The sequence below is a fragment of the Phaseolus vulgaris genome, chromosome 5 (assembly GCF_051622355.1).
Source record: "Phaseolus vulgaris cultivar YP4 chromosome 5, ASM5162235v1, whole genome shotgun sequence".
In the NCBI taxonomy this organism is placed as follows: Eukaryota; Viridiplantae; Streptophyta; class Magnoliopsida; order Fabales; family Fabaceae; genus Phaseolus; species Phaseolus vulgaris.
Window position 1 is genome coordinate 2,357,472 of NC_143502.1, and position 22,475 is coordinate 2,379,946.

Here is a 22,475-nt window from a genome sequence, read left to right on the forward strand (position 1 = left end):
TCGGCTATTGGTTAGATAGATGAGACATCCAATGTAGTGACTTCCTTATCATCAAGAAGAACACCTTTGGTTGCTGATAATTTTGATGTGTGGAGCATAAGTGTAGGCATAAGAGCACAACCAAGCATTCTAGTCTTTGAGTAAATCTAGGACCTACTTTCTTTGACTTAAGTGGATGCCAGTGTCACTGCGTGCTACTTCAATACCCAAAAAATAGGTTCAGTCACTTAGATTTTTTATGTGGAAGAAACTGTTTAACAGACTCGTTATATTGGATATCTCCATGGGGTTGTTTTCAGTAAGGACAATGTCATCCACATAAACCAAGATTACCGTAGTGTATTTTGACTAAGATAAAATTTTAAATAAAATAAATAGTTCTAGAATAATTAGCTGAAATATTTTGACCATTACATAAATTTATGAAAATAATTTTAGTAAGAATAAAAATAAGATATAGAGAAACAAACATATAAGTTGCATCAGAATCCAAAATCCATATAATGATATTGGAGTTATGTAAATGTTGGATGTTACCTATAGAAGAAGAATTTAAAGATTATTAGAAGTTATGATACTAAAATCAAATTTAAACCTAACATATATCCTATTATGGACTATTTTTAAAGATTTTTATTTCCAAGTTCCTAAATATTTAATTAACATGATACCTATACCACTTTTATCCACTTTATACCAAAAAAAATATTATTTTATTATTATAATGTAATATTTTATTTAAAAAACGGATTGTGGTGTAAAAAGAAACTTTATTCGTATTCATTTCCACTGTTCCAGTTGCCAACATCCTTAACTAGAGTCACACAATACAGTTTCACAAACCCGCCTCACGCAGCACACTTCGCGCGCTCCCTGAAAACCCTAATCTTTGCGTTCAAGCTTTTCAATTTCCAATGGTTAGCTTCATCTCTTCACCAAAGGAAATGGGTGAAGCTATGGAAGCTGAAGAAAGGCCCAAATTCAGAGATATCAGACGCTATTTCTGCGAGTTCTGCGGTATCTGCAGGTCCAAGAAAACCCTCATCACCTCTCACATGAATTCACACCACAAGGTGGTATCCCTTTTTCCTTATTTCACTTTTGGTATTGCAAAATCTAATCTTTTGCAAGAAACCTCGTTTAAATTTCAACTGGGTGAATGTGTGTCATTAATCATACATGGTTTTGATTTTACCTTTGATATGTCTTAGGAGGAGGTGGAAAAGGCAAGAGCTGAAAGAGAAAGAGAACCCGAATCTGAGGCTGTGACATCCAACACGTGCGGGGAATGTGGTGCCAGTTTCAAAAAACATGCTTATTTGTTGCAGCACATGCAAAGTCATTCGCTTGAGGTAATGCTAATAACACATTTTCTATTTCTCATTGGGAATGTTATATAGATTCTGTAATTCTATAAATTTTAGTTAATAGCAAAATGTGTGTTTGAAAGAATGTAAGAGATCTCAAATGCAATAACTCTATTTTGGTGAGTCCGTTGTTGTTACATTTAAGATCACTCACTGATATTTGAATCCAGCTTCCATGCAATGGATCTTTACTTACATTCAGCATTTTCAGAACCGTTGAATGAAGATTGAAGTCATCGAAACTATTTTATTTTGTTCAAATTAAGTTAAAACACATGTTCATAAAATCAGATGTCTGATCTATATGTCACAGTTATTAATGCGTGAAATAGCAACTTTGTTGAATCTGGCTTCCTAATTTTCACTCCAATTATAATTTATTTTATTGGCCAAGTGATCTTGCTTGTAGTTGCTTTTATAAGCAACTCTTATAAGGACTCTATGAAAACTAATTTTCTCCAATGGTATTCAAGTTTCTGAACCTTAAGAACCAACATAAGTAACTAATTTGGAGTTGCTTTTAGAGAGTGTGTCGTTGACAGTTGTTCTTGCCTAATGATAAAGATGACGTTGTTTATATTCATTCTTTTATTGTATTTTTTCATTATGTTTTATCCAGTACTACATTCCTTGAAAATTGTTTTGTGGGAGGTATAGGTTTATGTTGTATTGTGTTAGTTGTAACATGGACTGAAGATGAATATTTTTGCAGGATAGTAATTTATGACTCTAGAATCATTGGATAAATTATGGATGTTATAGTGTGAAGCATTGGATCCCAGAGAAAGAACTCCAAAATGCATGAGGCAACATGTTTAGACTTGATGGATCAGTATCAGGTTGGGAGACCTCCTGTGAAGCTCCATCAAGGATGCCTCATTCACCCAAAATTGAGGTTGGCAGTTTTGTATTTTGTTCTTGTCAAGGCATGATGGTAATTGTGTTTTTTGGTTTTTGGATTTTGGCTTTGACATGCTGTGTGTGTGCACGCTTGGTGATTCCAGAGGCCGTATGTGTGTGTTGTGGATGATTGTCAGGCAAGTTACCGAAGGAAGGATCACCTGAGTCGTCACCTTTTACAGCATCAAGGGAAGACTTTTAAATGCCCTGTTGAGAATTGCAGCACTGAATTCTCTTTGCAAAGCAATGTGAAACGACATGTTGAGGAGATCCATGATGACAGTTCTACCTCTACATGTGACAAAACTCACAAGCAGCACACATGTCCAGAAATTGGTTGTGGAAAGGTTTTCAAATTTGCATCACAGCTACGAAAACATGAAGATTCTCATGGTAGGCTTAGCTCCTTTTAATTTTCTGTATGAATTAGCGAATTTCCATGGGTTATTTGTAAGGCACTTTATTGTGAAAGATGTTGGCACAATTTTGAAGAAAGCCTTTATCTTACAGTTAAGCTGGAGTCAGTAGATGTGGTGTGTTTAGAGCCTGGTTGCATGAAGCATTTCACTAATGTCCAGTGCCTTCAAGCCCATGTAAAGTCCACCCATCAATACATGACCTGTGAAACTTGTGGTACTAAGCAACTAAAGAAGAATATTAAGCGTCACCTTCGTACGCACGAACCTATCAGTTCACCAGAGACCTTTCGATGTGACTTCAAGGGTTGCAGCTGCACATTTTCAAGAGTAAGACTTCTCATTCTTAAACATATTTCCTGTAAGTTCCAACTGAATTCCCAATGTGGTTACATGTTGAACTTTCTTTTAAAGTTTTCATGGTTATGTCTCAACAGAAATCTAATCTTGATAAGCATAAGAAGGTTGTTCACTTCAAGGAAAAACCTTTTGTGTGTGGGTATGCTGATTGTGGCATGAGATTTGCTTACAAACACGTGCGAGATAACCATGAGAAAACCACAAAACATGTTTTTACCCTTGTAAGTTCTTTTGCCTTACTATTCTAGTTTTTGTGTATAGAGTCATCTGAAAAATAGATACTTTGTTTGGCCCTTTTGGTAATATACTCACACAAGATTTCCATGGTACAGGGTGATTTTGAAAAGGCTGATGAAGAGTTCAGGTCAAGATCTAGGGGAGGGAGGAAGAGGAAATGTCCTTCTGTTGAAATGCTACTCAGGAACAGGGTTACCTCACCAAGTCAATTGGAGAGTTGGTTATTCATGGGGGATAGTGAGTAAGTTGCATTCAGCATTGCCTACTCTTGATAAAAGTAGGCAAAATGTAAATTTAATGTGATGAAATGAGCATAAATAATAAGTAAATTAGGTACATTTAGATTAATATTAGTGTTACAGATAGGATTTAAGACTACAATGATGCATAATGTGATAGATATGGCATGTTGGGCATTTGATTTTGTCTCTTTGTGGGTTGGTGTTTGAAGGTGATAGAAAAGCTTTCTAATTGTAAACACTATGTTTGAATTGGTGAAGTAGATGAAAGCTCTTTCTGTTGTTGGTATGGAGTGCAAGGAATAATTATGGGAGTGCAGGAAACAAAAACCTTGTTTGTTTGTATTTAGATTTGGGCTAAGCCCGAATCCATTTTGCATTACCAGTAAGCCCAAATCAACAACCGCAGTGAAAACGGATTCTTCCCAATAAAAAAATAATTTCCTTTATTTTATAAAATTTATAAATTAAAGCGATTTTAGAGTGAATTTATTATTAGAGTAAAAGTGGATAAAATTATTAAATATAATATAGAAGTCTAAAATTTGCAAAAAAGTAGTTTAAGAGCATAGATAATTCTTCACTAAAAATGTTCTAAAAAATGTTTGAATAAGATGACTAGGACAAGAAAAAAATATTATTTAATGTATACAATTTTTTTTTCAATCTTTGTATTTTTTATAAAACATATAAATAATAATTAAAATTTAAATATATATTATCCCATTCTCACAACCTCAAATACATTTTCTCAATATTCTCTTTTGTATCTTTATTATTGAATATATAATTCACACATGAATTAGCCTAAAAGCTTTTTTCTCAACCATTACAAATTTTATTTTACTTTTTATTCTCTCTATATTTAATCGCCTTAACAGTTTTTTCTTTTCATTCTATCATTTTATTTATCTTTATCTCTAAAAAAAGCTTAATTTTTAAAACAAATAGTCAATAACTAAAAGTATTTGTATACCACTATCATTTAAAACTAAAAAAATATTAAAATTATTAAATAGTAACTAATTCATAAATAAAAACAATTAATAATAATATATTAAGTTAGATACTATTTTATAAATCATAAAATTATTTATATCTAAAATAACTTTCATTATTAATTAAAATTTATAAAATAATTTTTAAATTTATATCTAGTATTAATTATCAAGATTTTAACTATTGATTACTTTAAATTTTATATTAATTATTTTAAATTAATTTAAAATATAAAGTAGTAGATAATAGTTAAATTATTGATAACTAAAATTAAATATTTATTATTGATATAAACAATTTTAAATATCAATAATGAAATAATATATAATTTAATCAATCATTAGTTTTTTATTTTAAAATTAGTTATCATTTAATATATTTGTTTATTAAAATAATTAAAAAATAAATTACAAAAGCTAGAAAACCTAACCATTAAAAAAGAAAAAAAAAACATATTTTTTGTGATTGTGACATGAACTTGTGCAGTGTTGAGAACATCCATTGTTCAGTGATAATGATAGAACAGTCTTTCCATGGAATTTCCCATCACTCTGTTTTCGTCAATTCTGGTTTTCGAGAGAACCATTCAACCATGGTGGGTCCCGTCTCAGTCAAACCCTAATTTTGCATTCCTACATTGAATCTGAACCAAACTACCAAATTCTCAAACTCTTGTACCTCAATTCTTCATCAACTTCGTTTTCAGAATTCCATAAAAAGTATCAACCTTTTTAATTGCAAAAACATAACAACTATAACTGTTCATCATAGATTCATTTGTTTGGCCAGGAGTTGGAAATTTGAACACGACAAAGAACCCAATTCACTCAATTTTTCATCTTCTTCCAAAAGCTGTTTCAATTACAATAACTTTCCACAACTTATACATACAATTATTTTAATTGCACTTTTCAAGGTGGTGGTGGTGGAGTACACACTTTTTCCTTTTATAAATCTAAGTTTCTGTATAATATTTTATATTTGATTTTATTACCAAAACTTAGTGTTTTTTTTTTTTCAACACAAACACCAATTTTTCTCAAAAAATTAAGAAATATATTTTTTAATTTGAGTTTTGTGTGTTGTCGAAATTTAAATCTGATTCACTCTAATTAAAGTATTTAAGAGATATCAATATATAAAGAATACATATATTATTATTTTTATGAAAAAAGTAAAAAGAAATGCTTAAGCAACTCTTTTAGAAAAATATGACTTCTAATAGTATCGAGATATATCATTATTTAATGAAGTCAACATATAAATCTCAATTCTTATGAAAAAAAAATCGAAAACTCCTTTTAAGGAACTTGTTTTTTAATTAATTATTTAATGAAACGCTAGAAAGCTGAGTTAATAAATAATAAAAAGAAAAAACTACAAAATAAATGGTAATAATTTACCCTTTATAATTTCATTAAAAAATAAACTTTATTTATTTATTATTGTTATTATTGTAATATACCACATTTTGGATGTAAAATAAATAATGTTAGAAAATAAATACTAACATTCTGGTTGCCTAAAATTTTCAACCGTATTAAGCATTAGTCTTGTCGATAAATAATTAGTATTAATGATAAAATTTTAAGTTTCGCACTTTATTTCTTGTTTTTTCCTTTACATATGGACATATGCATGTTCCTCTTGATGATTTAAACTTACCCTTATTAGTATACCTATTAACTATTAGTCTTGTCAATAAATAATTAGTATTAATTATAATTTTTTAGGCTTTGCTTTATTTCTTGTTTCTTCATTTATATCTTGACATATGCATGTTCTTAGATCTTGGATGATTTAAAGTTACCCTAACATGTGAAGTTGATATTTGTATACCTGTGTTTAAAAGGGGTAAGGTATTAATATTTGGTATGTATTTTTAATATAAATCTTATGAAAGATATCAGTTTTCTATTATTAAGTTATATGTATGAATTGTTTGACTAGATTTATTCATAAGTAATTTCTTTTGTGTTAAGAAGTTTGTCATTTTCTTCTTTTTATGTTTGAAAATTGTTGTGATTGTATTTGTTACATGACTAAATAAATAGGGTTTTTAAGTCCATAAACTGAATTTGGAAATGTATATGTACGTGTGCATATGTATACACAACATGAAAATTATTAAATAAAAATTAATTTTAAAAACAAAAATTATTTGATTAAATTAGAAATAATTTTACTTTTTAGTTTTTTTTTTAATTCTCTCGCTTGAGTGATATTCCATCGAGAGCACCCAAAATTTCATCATAGATCTCGCTTGAGTGAGATTCCTTCTTAATTGAGCGAGAATGGACCCGAGAGCACCCCATCTTTCCATTTTATTCTCGCTTGAGCGAGATATCCAGAAAAGTTATGCATAAGCCTGTTTAAATTCTAAAACCAACGTTTCATTCAATTCATAAATTTATAAAACTACATATTACATTTGACTTGATTTAGTAATATTCAAATACATTCATTAACTCATTCAATCCCAAACTCATATACATCCTACAACATCTACTATATCTACAATTTCCAATCTACTTAAATTAAGAAATCTTGCAAATAAAAATTTGGAACTGGTGACCATGTCACCCTTACATCTAGATCTTCTAGCCTAAGGTTTTATTGAAAATTGAAACTAGCTTTCCTTACCTAAACTTAAGTAGATACTCACTAAGAGCTCCAAATCTATCAAAAGCTTAAAGGTCACTTAACCTGCACCAAAGAGTCCTGATTACAAATCTAACTATACCTAACCAGGATCCTGAGATAATAGAAATTACTTCCGAAGACACAAACATCTTATGCAAGATTAACTAAAGACAAACCTAACCAGATCAAAACTAACTCAAAGGAAAAAGAGCCAAGAATGAACTTACTCTATCTAAGATTTTGATCGAGCAATCTTGTAGAGTTCACTGCTAGGAGTCCAATGACGAACTTCGATCGTCAAACTGATGAGCAAGGATGTCAGAAAGGACAGAGGAAAGGAAAAATGAATTTTTAGAGAGTTAATGATTATTTTAAAATAAGATCTGAATAACTAAATTTCTCTTTATATGCTCTTTTAACTTTAATAATAAAATATTCAGGTGCCATTTTAATTATACCAATTCTATTTTAAAACTATTTTTCTCGGTCCTTACACAAACTATAATAAATACGTTACCTACTTATTTTGCATATAAATTATAATAATATTAATATTAATAATTAATAATGTTTATATTAATTATTAATAATAATTATTATTAGAATATGATGTAATGGTTAAATTTTTTATATGTACTACTAGAGTTCAATAATAAGTAAGTAATTGTTACTTATTGATCTCTTCTACTTGCATGCATGGGTGAGAGAAGGATAAAAATTAAGAGGAATTTGAAAATGTTGTAAAGAAGGAGAATGAAAATATGAGAAAAATAGTTTCATGCTATTCTAAGGACATTTATTGGATTCTAATCACACCCCTTATTTAATCTAATCTCACTCCCTTTTTGTTCTAATAATTCCTATAGCCCAATCAACAACCCACACACTCATTTCACATAATTTCAAACTCATTACCACTATATGAACAAATAATGAAAGAAATTTACAATTAAATTTATAGATACAAATAAATTACACATAAAAAAAATAAAAGATTTCTTTTCTTTTTTCATACACAACTAATCGACTTTAGTACTTTAATCTCAAAAGACTATGCTTAGTTTTTGCAAGAGAGAATAATAATAATAAGCAATTGAAATATTAAGATAAGATGTAACAATGCAAAAATAAAATAGCTGATGTAAAAATTAGTTAACATTTATATTAATTTTAAGAAACTTAACCCATATTATAAATTTCTAATATTTTCCTTACATTTTTTATCTCTTATTTCTTTATATATAGATATTTATGTTCTTTTCATCTTAGTATTTTTTTTTAAATGGAAGTGAATTATCCGAGACTAAGAAAATAACTGACATCAAGTTGTAGATCTATATAATAGTTGAAAACTAAAAAAAATGAAAAATTAATTCAATCTTTATATAATATTTTTTAATTTTATTATTATTATTTATATAAACAAGTTTTATATACTATTGTTATGTTAGGATAGGTAAAATAAAGTGTTTTGCTAAAAAAAAAATTAAATAATAATTAATTTAAAAATAAAATTAATTAATTATTATATTAACTATAAGTTAAATATTATTTTATAAATTAAAAAATTATTAATTATTTAAAATAGTTTGTATTATTAATACAAATTTATAAAGTTGTTTCTAAAATAGTAAGTTATCAAGATTTTAATTACTAATTATTTTAAATTTTAAATTAATTATTAATTAAATTAATAATTAATTTAAAATCTAAAATAATTAATAATTAAAATTTTGATAAATAATGTTAAATATTAATTTATAATTTTTATTAATAATAAAAATTATTTTAAATATCAATAATAAAATAATATTGAACTTAGTGAATAAAATGATTAATTTTATTTATATAAATAAATTTTTATTTAATAATTATCTTGTAGTGTTAGTTACATCAATATACTTTACAATAATTAGTATTTTTATGATGGATTTATATTTTCGAAAATTTACAAAAATAACTTGAATTATTGTAAAATATTATAAAAAATATATTTTAATTTTTTTATTGTTTGAAATAATATTATAAAAACAAAAGTAGAATAGAAGGATGACATAGAATTAACAATTATATATGTATTTTATAGAAGAATGAAATGAAATTGAATTGATTTTTGTGTTGTGATTGGTTGAATTTGGGTGGGGTCTATGACATAGGTGGAACCCTAGAAGCAATGAGTTGTGTGAAATAGGGAAGAAAAAATAGGAGAATAGAATCACGCGTGTGTTGGTAAGGAATGAAGATGAGATTGGCGCGTGGGGTAAGGTGATCCCACGTGGTGAGATACATTGCACAGAGCCAAACACAGACACTGAATCGGTATTAATTGGAGTCTAACCACCACTTGCATTCAATATATTCTCCTCTTCACTCTCTCTCTCATATCCATGCATCATTCATTTACCATTCCATCATCATAAATCATTTACCATAATCATCATGTCATATTCTGTCTCTCACCCATAGGATACATTTTTGTCACCACTTCTACCACATTCCTTTTAATATTCTTTTTCATAACAATGCATCACCTTTATGCTCTACCAATCAACTATAAAAATCTATTTTAAATAATTCAATCTTATATACTTAATCTTATTATTTTTAAAATAATTTTACTTTACATCTATATACATATTATTAAAGACAATTTAATTAAGAAGTGTTCTTCTTAAATTTTTTTTTAAAACTAAATTCTTTAATAGATATGAAATTATGTATTTATTTTTCTATTTTTAGTTCAAAGAAAGTAGTTCTTGCATGATTTTTAATATTTTTTCAATTTTTTTAAAGTAATATATTTTTTAAAATTTCTTAAATGGTGTTTTAGATAGACAGAACAACAACATTCCTAAAATTATATATTAACTTAATAAATAGATATAAGTGCTCAGATAATCTCCAATGTTGTAGATCATTAAAAGAGGATATTTTAATTTTTTTATGACTCTTACTATTTATATTCTAATAATCTTTTATTTATTTAATAGAAAAGTTAAAGTTGTTAAAGTTAAAATTATCATTTTGGTACAGAACAAACTTCTTGAATCGACGTTATGAAGAAATAGAAACCACTGGATCATTTAATTAGTAGAAGAGATATTGTTATAAGACAATTTTTTTTTTAAATTTAAGCTTTTATTTTTAAATTTGATATTATGTGAATATATTATATATATTGAGATTATGTTTACATAAATACGAATTCATGTTTCTTCAAAAACTAATAATTTAATAAGAATGGTAAGTCCAATAATTTTTTTTTATATAAAGTTTTTATATTAGACAGTGTAACTTGACATCTTAACTAGGTTGACTCTCCAAATAACAACAATCATTTGTCATCACATGAAAAAAGTATTATTAAAAGATAAAATAAAAAGAAAAAAATACAAAATAATAAGGGATTAGACAAAAACCTATATGTTAACAAAAACGATATATAGGTAAACTATACCTATTCATAAAGAACTTTAAGAATAGACTAAATGAAAACCTATTATACCAATGAAATGAGTCTCTATGACTAAATCTTAAATTAGTAGCTTATCCGACGAAAAATAAGAGTAACCCTAAATATTATTTTCTCACAGTAATTAAGACAAGTGTTCCACAAAGGAGGTGCAACACGAGGGCTTCCCAAGAGGTCGCCCAAACACACTTAACTGTGGAGTTTTGATGGAATCCGGTGCATTAGTCGGTACGCCCAATAGTTTTACATATTTGAAGAGTCAATGTCAATAGTACTTTAAATACATCTTCTCACTTAATCCTACAAAACACTTTTTAAGAACAAAATCGTAATGAAACTCCAAACTATAAAACAGAAATAGAGAATACTTTAGATAGAAAGATTAACTGTAATAGTATCATCTAAAGATAGTTGAGATTGGAATAAGAATGATATTTAAAATTGAATGGAAGCAAAGACACTAAGAAGTGTTTGAAAAGTAATGTGATGTATTAGAATTAGTATGTGTGAGAATGAAGAAAAAGGTGAAATGAGAGAAAAAAAGGGCATGCAATGAACTGAGACACGTAGAAAGAACGTGGGTTGAGAGATAAGCGTATCATGGTGACCACACCCACGCCCATTCCCATGTTGATTCTTGTCTCGTCTCTTCTCTTCTTCTTCCTATTCTCACTTTCCAACCTAAACCATTCTTCCATTTTTAAACACACTATCTCTCATTTTCCTCAACAAATTTCTCAACCATCTATTCGATTCTCTCATTTTCTAAGAATCACCATCACCCCAATTAAATACTATTATCTCCATTTAGTATAAGTAAACGTAAATTTCATAAAATGGAACAAGTTTCATCTTTTAAATAATTTCTCAAATCAACTATCAAACTCTCCTAAATTTCTATCCAATTTGTTTTTTTTAACAAGTCGTTTTTAAAATCTATTTTTTTAACTAGTTCTATGTAAAAAAAAACTCTTCATTATGATCTTAATTATTGTCTACAAGTCTATTTTTAAATAATTCTCATCCATTATAAACCCTAAGGCAAATAGCTATATATAGACTGAGAGTGCATGTTTTTGTTGAGCGCAAAAGTGATATCTTCTTGTTTTTCTTTTTGGTTTTTAAATCTTAATTTTTTATTTCTTTTTTGCACTTCTTTTCATCTTTTATGCTCCATGTTAAAATAAATAAGAAGTGAAAACACAATATGTTATCTACAACATTTAGATCAAAGTTATCTTGTAAAGTTATAAAGTTAGTAGGCATTGAGTCATGTAAATCTTTATTCCTTTTTTTCTTGCTTGCAATTTTCATTTCTCCTCTTAAGTTTTTCTCTCTCTCATCCCTATGAATCTTTCACTCCAATTCGCATCATTTTCAAGATCACATCCTACTTGTAATAACAACAAGTGAAACAAAGATCATTCATATTCAACTAATTTTCCTTTCGAAATAAGTACCCTGTTGCTCTAAAAAATCTTTTAATTCTCATTTTTGCTTATGTTTGAACTTAATATTGGTTTAGTTAGTTAGGAAAAATGATTATTTTAACTTGTTTAATTTTGCATTAAAATTTGGTTATGTTTGATTATGTTGTTCTAAGTCTTTAAATTCTTATGCTTTCCAACTCTTTCTTAGTTTGTTCTTGTGCTATAAACACTTATAGGTAAGAGAAACTACTTTTGAAAGTATTGTCATACTGTGAATCTGTTTAGGAAGTGAATAACTATACAAATTTGATCATGTAAGAATGGAAAAATATTGTGCATGTATAAGTTGGAATTCTCACATTAAGTCAAAGTGAGAAATTGGAGTCTTGAAGAGAGATATTTAGTTTGACTTAATAAATGTGCAAGTTGGAGTAGAGAAAAAAAGGTGAAATTGAGGGTTAAGAATTGTTAATAAAATTAAAATTGATCAATGTTTAGATTTTAATTATACAATTTGAATTGTACATTGAGCTTCTATGGTCAAGTTTGGTGGTGGTATGATTGTAGAACTAATACTATAAGTAGTAGAAATTGAACATTTTGAACTTATTAGGACAATTGCTTTTTTGTTTTAAATAAAATGGTTTGAGTTGCTTTTAAACTTGTTGCATTTTGGATCATTTATGCATATCTCACTTATTGCAATTCTCAAGCGAGAGCGGTGTGTGCGTGGGCGTGTGCGTGTGTGTGGGTGGGTGTGGGTGTGTGTGTGGGTATGTGGGTGTGTGTGTGTGTGAGTGTGTGTGTGTGGGTGTGTGTGCGTGGGTGCGTGTGTGTGGGTATGTGTGCGTGTGCGCGTGTGTGTGTGTGCGCGCGCGTGTGTGTGTGCGTGTGTGTGTATATATTTGATGAATGATTGAGGAATATTACGATGAATTTGTATAAGTTTGGTTCATTTATAATAACATTCCTAATTTTGAATATCCTATCTTTTTTCTTGTTATTTATGTAGTTAGCCACGATTATATTATTATGAATGTACTATGTACATGAGTACATGTAGGTGCATGTTCAGGAGTGTACTAGCATGCGAGTGATATATTAGATTATGATTAATTTTGGATGAATGTACATAAACATGTTACGAGTATATTTTGAAATATTTTTATTTTTGTGTAAACATTTTTAAGAAATTGTTGAATGAAAGCACACTTAAAAGTAAGTGAAGCTAATAATATTGTTATACAATGAAACAATGGTCTTGGATGTATGGATTGTATGGAACTTGATATTATATGAATTGTATGATGAGGTTGTGGGTTGGAAATGGTGGTATGTGTTGTTATACATTTTATACTAACTCTATGAATGCTTTGAAAGTAGAATAAACATAGGTAATGTTTGAGAAACCTTGGGGAAACGTTGTACAATGGGTATAAAGGTTACTATCAGGATGGATATTGCTCAAGCAATGTGTGTTTGCTCAGGAGAGACCCAAGTGGTGCGCATTAATTGTACTAATCTCCTTACGTCGCTCATGCGACATGGTGTATGGCTCAAGCCTTGGCTTGTAGCTTGGACAAGAGAGCCATCTAGATAATCCTATCTCATGTGGAAACATATCACTCAAGCATTGGACATGACACTCAAACAATATGGACTTGTGGCTCAATCATTGTGTAGAACGCTTAAGTGTTGCAGAGGTTTTGCACATATGTCTTGAACATGTGTTAGTGCATTACATGTGGTTCACTCAAGCATTGGATGAGAGCTCAAGTGTCCAAAGGCAGTGGTGAAATTCTCTAGAACTTGTTGGATTATTTTCAATGAGTGCTTAACATTAAGTGTTGGTGAGGACACTCAAGTAGTGGACACTCAATCAATGAGAGGGTTGCCAGAGCGAGGATAACCCCGATAGGGTGTTGCACTCATTTAATAGATGTATCCTAGTTTCACTATTATCTAGTCACAGAGACAGAAATTTATGTGGTGAGAAATCAAATGAGACTTACTTAGGTTAGGTCATTAATTCATTTGGAACTGTTTGAGCCTTGTTTGAAATGTTAAGTTTTGTTTTAATGAATTAAAAAATGTTTTACCATGTTAAAATGTTTTTAAAATTGATAAGTTTGCAAGGAAGAACATTTTAGTCATTAAAATAAATTAAACATTTCATAGTAGGATTGTCTGACTATTTTAATAGATTAATATAATATTTTAATTTATTAAAAATGCATTTTAATGGCTTAAAAATGTGTAGCAAGACATAAGCTTGAATTGATTAAAACAAATTTGAATTGATAGGAAGAAACAACTTTATATAAGAGTTATCTCAATCACTTTTTGAACAATTAATATGAAAAAAAGTTTTGAATAATTTTTAAACATTGAGATAAGTTTTACAAGGAAGAGAATCACTTGAATTATTTTATTGAATAAATGGTTTCAATATCATAGATTGAGCAAAACACATTGTGGTCATCGTTGTATTTTTTTTCTTCTTATCTTGTGTGACTTGTCTATGTAAACTTGTTCCTTTTTCTAATTTCTTTAGTGTATTTAATCTTGATTGTGATTGTCAAAGATGTTTCTTTTGATAAGGTTTCACAAGTGGTGGTGCAAGATCTAGTAAGGTTCAAGATCTTGTAAGATTCAAGATTTGATTGTGTGTTCTATTCTTCTTGCTTTCTCAAAGAATTCTTATAAAACTTGAAAATATGGATTGGTCTAAATAGAATGATTAGAAATGAAACAATATCAATCTTTATATTTCTCTCTTATCCCATACCTTTTCAATTGATATTGTTTTTTCTTTTCTGAAATTAAAATTAAATCTTTAACAATATCTCAAATCTTTATAAGACTTGTTTAAGCACGTTAATAAATTTGATTTAGTAAAAATTAATCATCACCCTAGTGTAAAAATCTTTTGGAGATCCCATACCGATTAGAGATTAGAGCCTTTCATTGTATATAAGTGAGTGTAAACCTCAACCCTATGAGCCGGTTTTATGGGGTTGAGTTAGACTTAAAGTCCATTTCGTAATACATACATCAATTTAACACATCTTAAACTCAAAACTCAGTGCATATCTCTAATAAAAAAAACCTCTAAAATTATTTTAAGAATTATTCTTCAATAACAATACTTAATATTTAAGAGTATTTTAATAAGAACATTTTTCAAAATATTTTAGGACAAAATCTAGTATTATCTTATTGTCCAATCAATTTGAAGTTATATTTCTATAACATATCCGAATCAAATATTTTAATAAATTTTTGAGAAATTCTAATTCTGAATAAATAGCAAAGCATATCATACATACATATATATAAATAAGTTTTGTTCATATTTCTAATCATTTGCCTCCTTTAATCACCATTTTAATCTTATTTCTAAATAGGATTATTTTTTAAATATCAAGAATTGAAAATAAGCTTTCATTATAGTATAAATTATATATTAGAAATATTAAATATAAATATAAATTAAAATATAAAATATATGTATGATGATATTAATTATAAATAATTTATATATATAAAGTGGGTTGTGTTACGTGATCATGTGACACTAGTCTTGGTGATGCTTCTTTTTAGTTTGATATTCTATGCACATAAACATGGTAGGTGCTAGTTAACATCACCGTTTTTTTAAATGGATAAGATCATTTTTATTTTTCATACTATATAAAAATAAAATAGAATAAATATGTATTTATCAAATTTAAAATTGAAACATTTGATTTCAGTTTGAATTAATGATAAACCACTTATACAATTTTCATATATATATATATATATATATATATATTTTGGAGATAGAGATAAAGACATTTCATTATATATAATTGGATACAAACCTCAACCTCATGAGTCAGTTTTATAGAGTTGAGTTAAGCTTAAAGTCCACTTTGTAATATGGTATTAGGGCCATTTCGAGCCTATCCTAACGAGTGTTTGTTGGGTTTATCAGGTCACCCGCCATCGGGTCGTTATCGGATGACCCATCATATGTTATCCCACACACGAGTTGTCACTCATAAAAACATTTTATTGTATATAAGTGGATGCAAACCTCAACCTCATGAGTCGATTTTATGGGATTGAGTTAGGCTTAAAGTCCACTTCGTAATATATATATATATATTTTTATTTTTTTTTATGTGTGTAATTAATATTTTCAAACAAATTATCTTTTTTTATACATAGTCTTTCTAATATTTACACCGTGAGTTTCTTTTTAAGGAAATTTGGTTATTTTATGAAAATTTTAATTCTTAGATCACATTTGAATAATAGAGATTAAAGAAAATATAAATTTTAAAATAATCATTTGATCATTAGTTAATTATAATTTTATAAACACATGTTTTGTTTATTTTTTTAAAATATTTTCAAAGCATACATTAAAGTTATTTTCATATAAATTAAGTTTATACAAAATTGTATATTTCAAAATATTCGGTATCCCATTTGATATACATAAAAAATGATATAATGTATTCCTTAAAAAATATATATAAATGTTATTTTTTACTACCATCTTATATTTTTTTGTAAGTTTTGATACTCAATCAAAATCATATATAGTTCTAATTCAGTGATAAGATAAATTAAAACTACAATATGCATAAAATGATTCATAATTAATAGTTTATATAAGTTACATTCCTATTATTTGATTTCTCATAACTTAAATTTTTTTTTATAATTATAACATATTAAATAATTCATTCTAATAAACCCCATACGCATTTGTTAATTTATTCCACTTTTGTCTTAGAATAAGTAAGATTAGCAAACTACACCTTATGATGTATTTAATAAACTCGTAGTTATAATTTACTAAGTCATTCTTTCTTAAATATAAGTCATACCACTAATTTTTTTAGAAACAATAAATTAGTAAATTATAAGTACTATTCGTAAATTCAAATAACAAATTAATATTTATGGTAAATCTTTTTATTTCTTATGATAATTATCTGAAAATTACAACAAACATTATTTTTAATTAATTATATGTGAAAAACAAACACTTTTTACACTACTACGTGATGATAGCGAACATAAAGTTTAATGGTTGACAAATAGCTTATAAGTTATATTTACAAGTGAGAAAACATTTTATTTTAATAATATAAGAAATTTGAATTTATATTTTGTAATCATCAAGAATAAAATGAAAAAAAGTTATTAATTATCATATAACCATTTAGAATGTCTTTTAATTTTTAAACTCTTAGTCTTAGCTCATGAAACACATATACAAAAGGATGAAAAAAAATTAAAATGTCTTATTAAAATATAATGATTATAACACCTTAAACTAACTATACATTAAAATATAACAATATGTATATATTTATAAATTTATTTTTAATTAAATGTGTGGTTCTAACTCATGCTTGATTGTTCAACAATTTTTTCTAAGTATGAACTTGTTCTTCTACGTTGTTATATTTCTTCTCTAGTGAAAATATTTTTTAATCACAAGTACCTTAATGATAATTCTTAATTTTACCATTCTTTACCACAACTAGATATATTTATCTAAAATCTATGATAAGAAGACTTTCGATACTAGAAATCTACGTAACATTTTAATGTTATCCATTTTATATTGTACTCGTCTAAATTGGATACCAATACAATCCAATGTATAAAATAATTGTTGTTGGATTTTATTTGAAAGAAACACTGAAGATATTTGACAAAGATGAATCATGAACAAATTCATATAAGAGATCATGACATCATTTTTAACCTAAAACTTTAAAGCTCTTTGAGTTAAATGTGACGACTTTGTCTCTTATATAAATTTTTTCATGACTCATTAATATCAAATTCATCGAATATCTCTTCTTGAAAAACCAACTTTTACTTTCTAGAAAGTAAAATCACATAAATCACCATATATCATTTAACATCAATCACTCCCTATTATCAAACATCATTAACATCACCATTTATATTAACATATACCCTATTTTCATAATTAATAACTCATAACTCTTAACATTTCTTTTACACATTTTATTCTCATTTTTCACATGCACAATCTCTTCTCATTTTATTCTCATTTTACACATGTTATCATATATAACATTCATATAATCTCATTTAAATTTAAGAGATTGAGTAAAAAGGATGTAGAGGGGTAAACCAATTTTTATTTTATTTGTTATGCATAACTAGCTAGAGTTCCTCAACTATCATTACTTTTTTTTTCTAGAAAGTAAAATATTAAATTGATATTTAAAATAGTAAAAGACTAATACAAGAATATATATATATATATATATATATATATATATATATATATATATATATATATATATATGAGAATAAGATAAAATTTTGATAAAGAACCTCAATGAAAATAACTTTTTAGTTGAAGGAGAAGAAAAAGTGAAAGATTGAAGAGAAATGAAGAAAAGTTGTCAAAGTTGACGCAGCCACAGAAAGTTTGAAGCACTGTAGAAGGGATGAAAGTTGAAGATGATTGGGTAAAACTCTCTTTGTAAAACGACAACTTGAATAAACAAATATTAAATACAAATATTTGACATGTTTAAGAAATAGTTTCTTGAGATTATTTGTTAAATAGATTCAATCTTTCAAATAAAATTAAAAGTATATATTTTAAAAATAAAATAAAATATTTAATATATCTACAGCAAGAAAATATTAAATTAGTTTTTAAATATTACAATCGGCTTGTGATGTTATTAGCATCAGCTACGGACTTTAATGTGACAAAAAAACTAATTAAAAAAATTAAAGACTGTAAAATTATTTAAATAAATTTTTGTATTAATGATGGTTTAGTCGACGGTAATAGAGTTCATTTAAGCTTGACATTAACAAAGTTGACTAAGTTAATCAACATAAATGGTTTTTATTAAAAAAAATAAAATAAAAACATAAAATTATTTTTAATGAGTACTTATTTGTGTTAATGTAGGATTAGTGTTAGCTTAGCCGACGTTAATAGACTTCATTTACAATTAAACGTGTCAACCTAGTTAATTATGTGATGACACTAAATATTTTTTTTATTTTTTTAACATGTAAAATTATTTATGTTAAAGTCAGACTAGCATCAGATTTTAATAAGATTAACATCAATGTAACAAACACTAATTTTATTTATTTTTAATACTTATATTTATTTAAATTAATGTCGACTTAGTCACACTAATTTATTTGCTATAAATTTGTATGTCTTTGTGACAATAAACAAAAACTGTAAATTATTTTTAATCTAAAGACTCGTATTTAAATATGATAAATTTTCTCACTTACAAGTTTTCTCTCTCATTTTCTATATAGATCTCCGTAGGCTCATTTTCTTCATCTACATTCACCTCCTTCACCAATAATCATCTCCTTCACTCATATTCATCTCCTTCACTCACATTCATCTCCAATAGTCACACTCATCTCCTTCTCCACATTAAAGACTTAGATTTAAAGATGATAAATCTTTTCATTTACAATTTTCGTCTCTCATTTTCTCACACTCAACTCCTTCTCCCACAATCATTTCCTTCACTCACAATCATCTCCTTCATCCACACTCTTCTCCTAATTGTTTCATTCACACTTATCTACTTCATCCACATTCATCGTTTCATCAACACTCATTTCTTTAATCTACTACATTTTTTCCTAGTTTTTGTTTATATTTTATTTTGTTAAAGAAGAGACATTTTATGAGATTTTTTTATAAAATTACTCTCATTAGTGTTGGTAAAATTGACACACTTAAAATTATTATTAAAAATATATTTGATCTACATTAAATTAAATAAATTTTAAGACTGACGTTAAAATTTTTAGACCGACGCTAAATTAAATAAATTTTTAATTTAAAATACATTAGCGTCAACATTAAACTTTAAAATAAAAGACATTAGCGTCGATCAAGTTGAAACTAAATTAAAAAAGTTTAAAATGAAAATAACATTAGCATCGTCTTGGACGATGCTAAATTAAATAAATTTTAAAATAAAAAATATTAATATAAGTCAAGTTGATGCTAAATTACTATTTTCTTGTAATGTATGATTATGATAAAACATGTGAAACAATTCCCACACAACATGCATTCATCTAATTCAGAGCTCTATTTCATCATCTTCATCACCATCTCCTCTTTATTCATACTTTTAACTCAACAATTCTCATGACTATCTCTTGGAGTGACAACAAATCAACATTTCTATCTCATATGAAAATATAATTTCTCACACATTTTAATTATCACGGAATAGAGTCACAAATAATAATACTTCGGATAAAAAAAATTAAAAAATGGTCACAAACTAAACATTTAATTTGTTTATATTAAGAAGTAGACTTTGGGTCTAACTCAACATCATAAAATCAGCTTATATTATGAAATGTCTTAATCTTTAGTCGATGTGGGATCTCCAACACACACCTCTCACGCCAAGGCTACCAACTTGTACGTGAGACTATATATTATGGGTGGTCCGATAACATCCCGATAGCGGGTGTCTTGATAAGCCAAACAAACAATTGCTAGGATAGGCTTGAAATGACTTTGATACCATATTAAGAAGTGGACTTTAAGCCTAACTTAACTTCATAAAACCAGCTTCTCATTCAATCGTTTCCTAAACAATATTTTTTTTACTTTTCTTTTTCTTCTTTTTACAAGAAAGTGGATTTGAACCCTTAGCTATCTTCTTCTTAAAATGAGGTTGATCCTTTATGTCCATCGGATTCCTCCTTCTTCTTCCAATACTTTTCTTTACGTCCCGAACATCTCCTGAATCCTCTATTTCCATTTTTTCAATTATAAAATTGTAAAGTTCCTTGTAGTCTTTCGTAGTCAGATACAATCGTTCTTCTTCATAAGTTTTTACTTCCTACAGTTCATATTCATAAGTTTTTACTTCCTACAGTTCATATGCAAATGGGTATTTAAGAAAGAGTGATTTTCTGACAACATATATAAGAGGCACATCAGGTACCTTTTGCAGCTCTTTACTCAGCTCAGTGTCCTGAGTTGCAACAAAGAAATGTGCATAACTTCTTTTATCAATAGCCTCTTTTATGCAATCAACTGCATTCAACCATCCATCTTGCTTACATCTTACAACTATAAGTTTACGGGTCGCCGCCTTCGTATGTTTAGAATTTGAGTAACCTAATAGTTTTATTTCTATTTCATCCAATTAATCCAAAATACACCTCGTAATGTATAGTCTGACATTAGTATTGAGGATATATGCAAGTGCATTCTCAACTGAAGTTATTTTATTCACAACAAGGTGACAAATGAATGTTCCATCACATAAAATTTTGTATGACTCCCTAAAACCGAAACGACTGTAAAACCTTAAACTTTAAGCTTTAAAGGTTTATAAGGTGATCTTATGAGTTTGTGCAGGTCAGATAAGATACAAATACAAAAGTTTTAGAAAATATTCTTTGCACAATTCTTTCTTTCTTCTTTCTTTACACTTACACTGTTTTGGTGTTTTTCTATTCCTCTTTGCAGGTTTCTCAAACACAGCGTCAACATGTCACATGTGTTGGGAAAAACAGGTAATTTTCCCACTAAAACAAAACCCTAACAGAGCTACCCGACAAATAATATTGAATAAATAAAGCGGAATAATAAAAGAGATAAAGAGGAAAAAACACACCCGAAAATTGTTAATGGAGTTCGACCTGTTTAGCCTAATCTCCGAGCATAGCAAAAACAACTCACTTTTATTATTATGAGAGAAGATATTACAAATTGGGATATATAACAGTGAAGGAGGAGAGTTTAATTTATAATCCTTAAACCTCCTTCCCAAACAATGAACCCACCGATGTGGGACTTGGAATTAAGCCAAAATCAACAAATCTCCACCTTGGCTTAATTTCAAGTCCCACCTAACACAAATCTTCTCAAAACATAACAAAAACAAACTTTACAGTGCTTCAAATTTGCACCTCCGGGCGCCAACTTTAAATATGCAAAATATTAACCAAGTCTAAACAATGTTCAAACTTGGCCCTTGTAACCACCTTGCCTTGTAACGAACATCTTCTTTATTAGAAAATTCTTCTTTCTTTGCAAATACCCATTTGCACCCAATTGCCTTCTTACCTTTTGGTAATTGTGCCAGCTTCCACATCTTGTTCTTCTTCAAAGACTACATCTCCTCTTCCATCGCACCTGCCCAATTACCACTCTCTGAACTCAGAATGGCTTTTGGGTAAGTGGATGGAATGTCATCAACAACTGGAAGTGCATAGGCAACCATATCCATGAAACGAGCAGGCTTTTGAATATCTCATCTCTGTCTTCTAACTGCAATTGGCGCTGATTGTTGTTGAGATTCTTGGGTAGGAACCTCTTCCTCATCTAACTCTTCTTC

General features: G+C 27.9%; 1 protein-coding gene across 2 annotated transcripts; it reads left to right on the forward strand.

Moving 5' to 3' along the window:
- Window positions 1-772: 772 nt before the first annotated feature.
- On the forward strand, window positions 773-3,805 carry LOC137834783 (transcription factor IIIA). 2 transcript variants are annotated; one of them, XM_068642970.2, is made up of 6 exons: window positions 773-1,073; window positions 1,212-1,352; window positions 2,372-2,660; window positions 2,778-3,013; window positions 3,121-3,264; window positions 3,376-3,805. In XM_068642970.2, exons 1-6 carry the CDS (start codon window positions 915-917, stop codon window positions 3,523-3,525), a joined length of 1,119 nt encoding a protein of 372 aa, XP_068499071.1. In that variant the 5' UTR covers window positions 773-914; the 3' UTR covers window positions 3,526-3,805. The 2 variants fall into 2 exon arrangements, with proteins under 2 accessions (XP_068499071.1, XP_068499073.1); XM_068642972.2 differs by lacking the exon at window positions 773-1,073 and adding an exon at window positions 2,080-2,262 and having other exon boundaries at window positions 1,214-1,352.
- The last annotated feature ends 18,670 nt before the right edge of the window (window positions 3,806-22,475 follow it).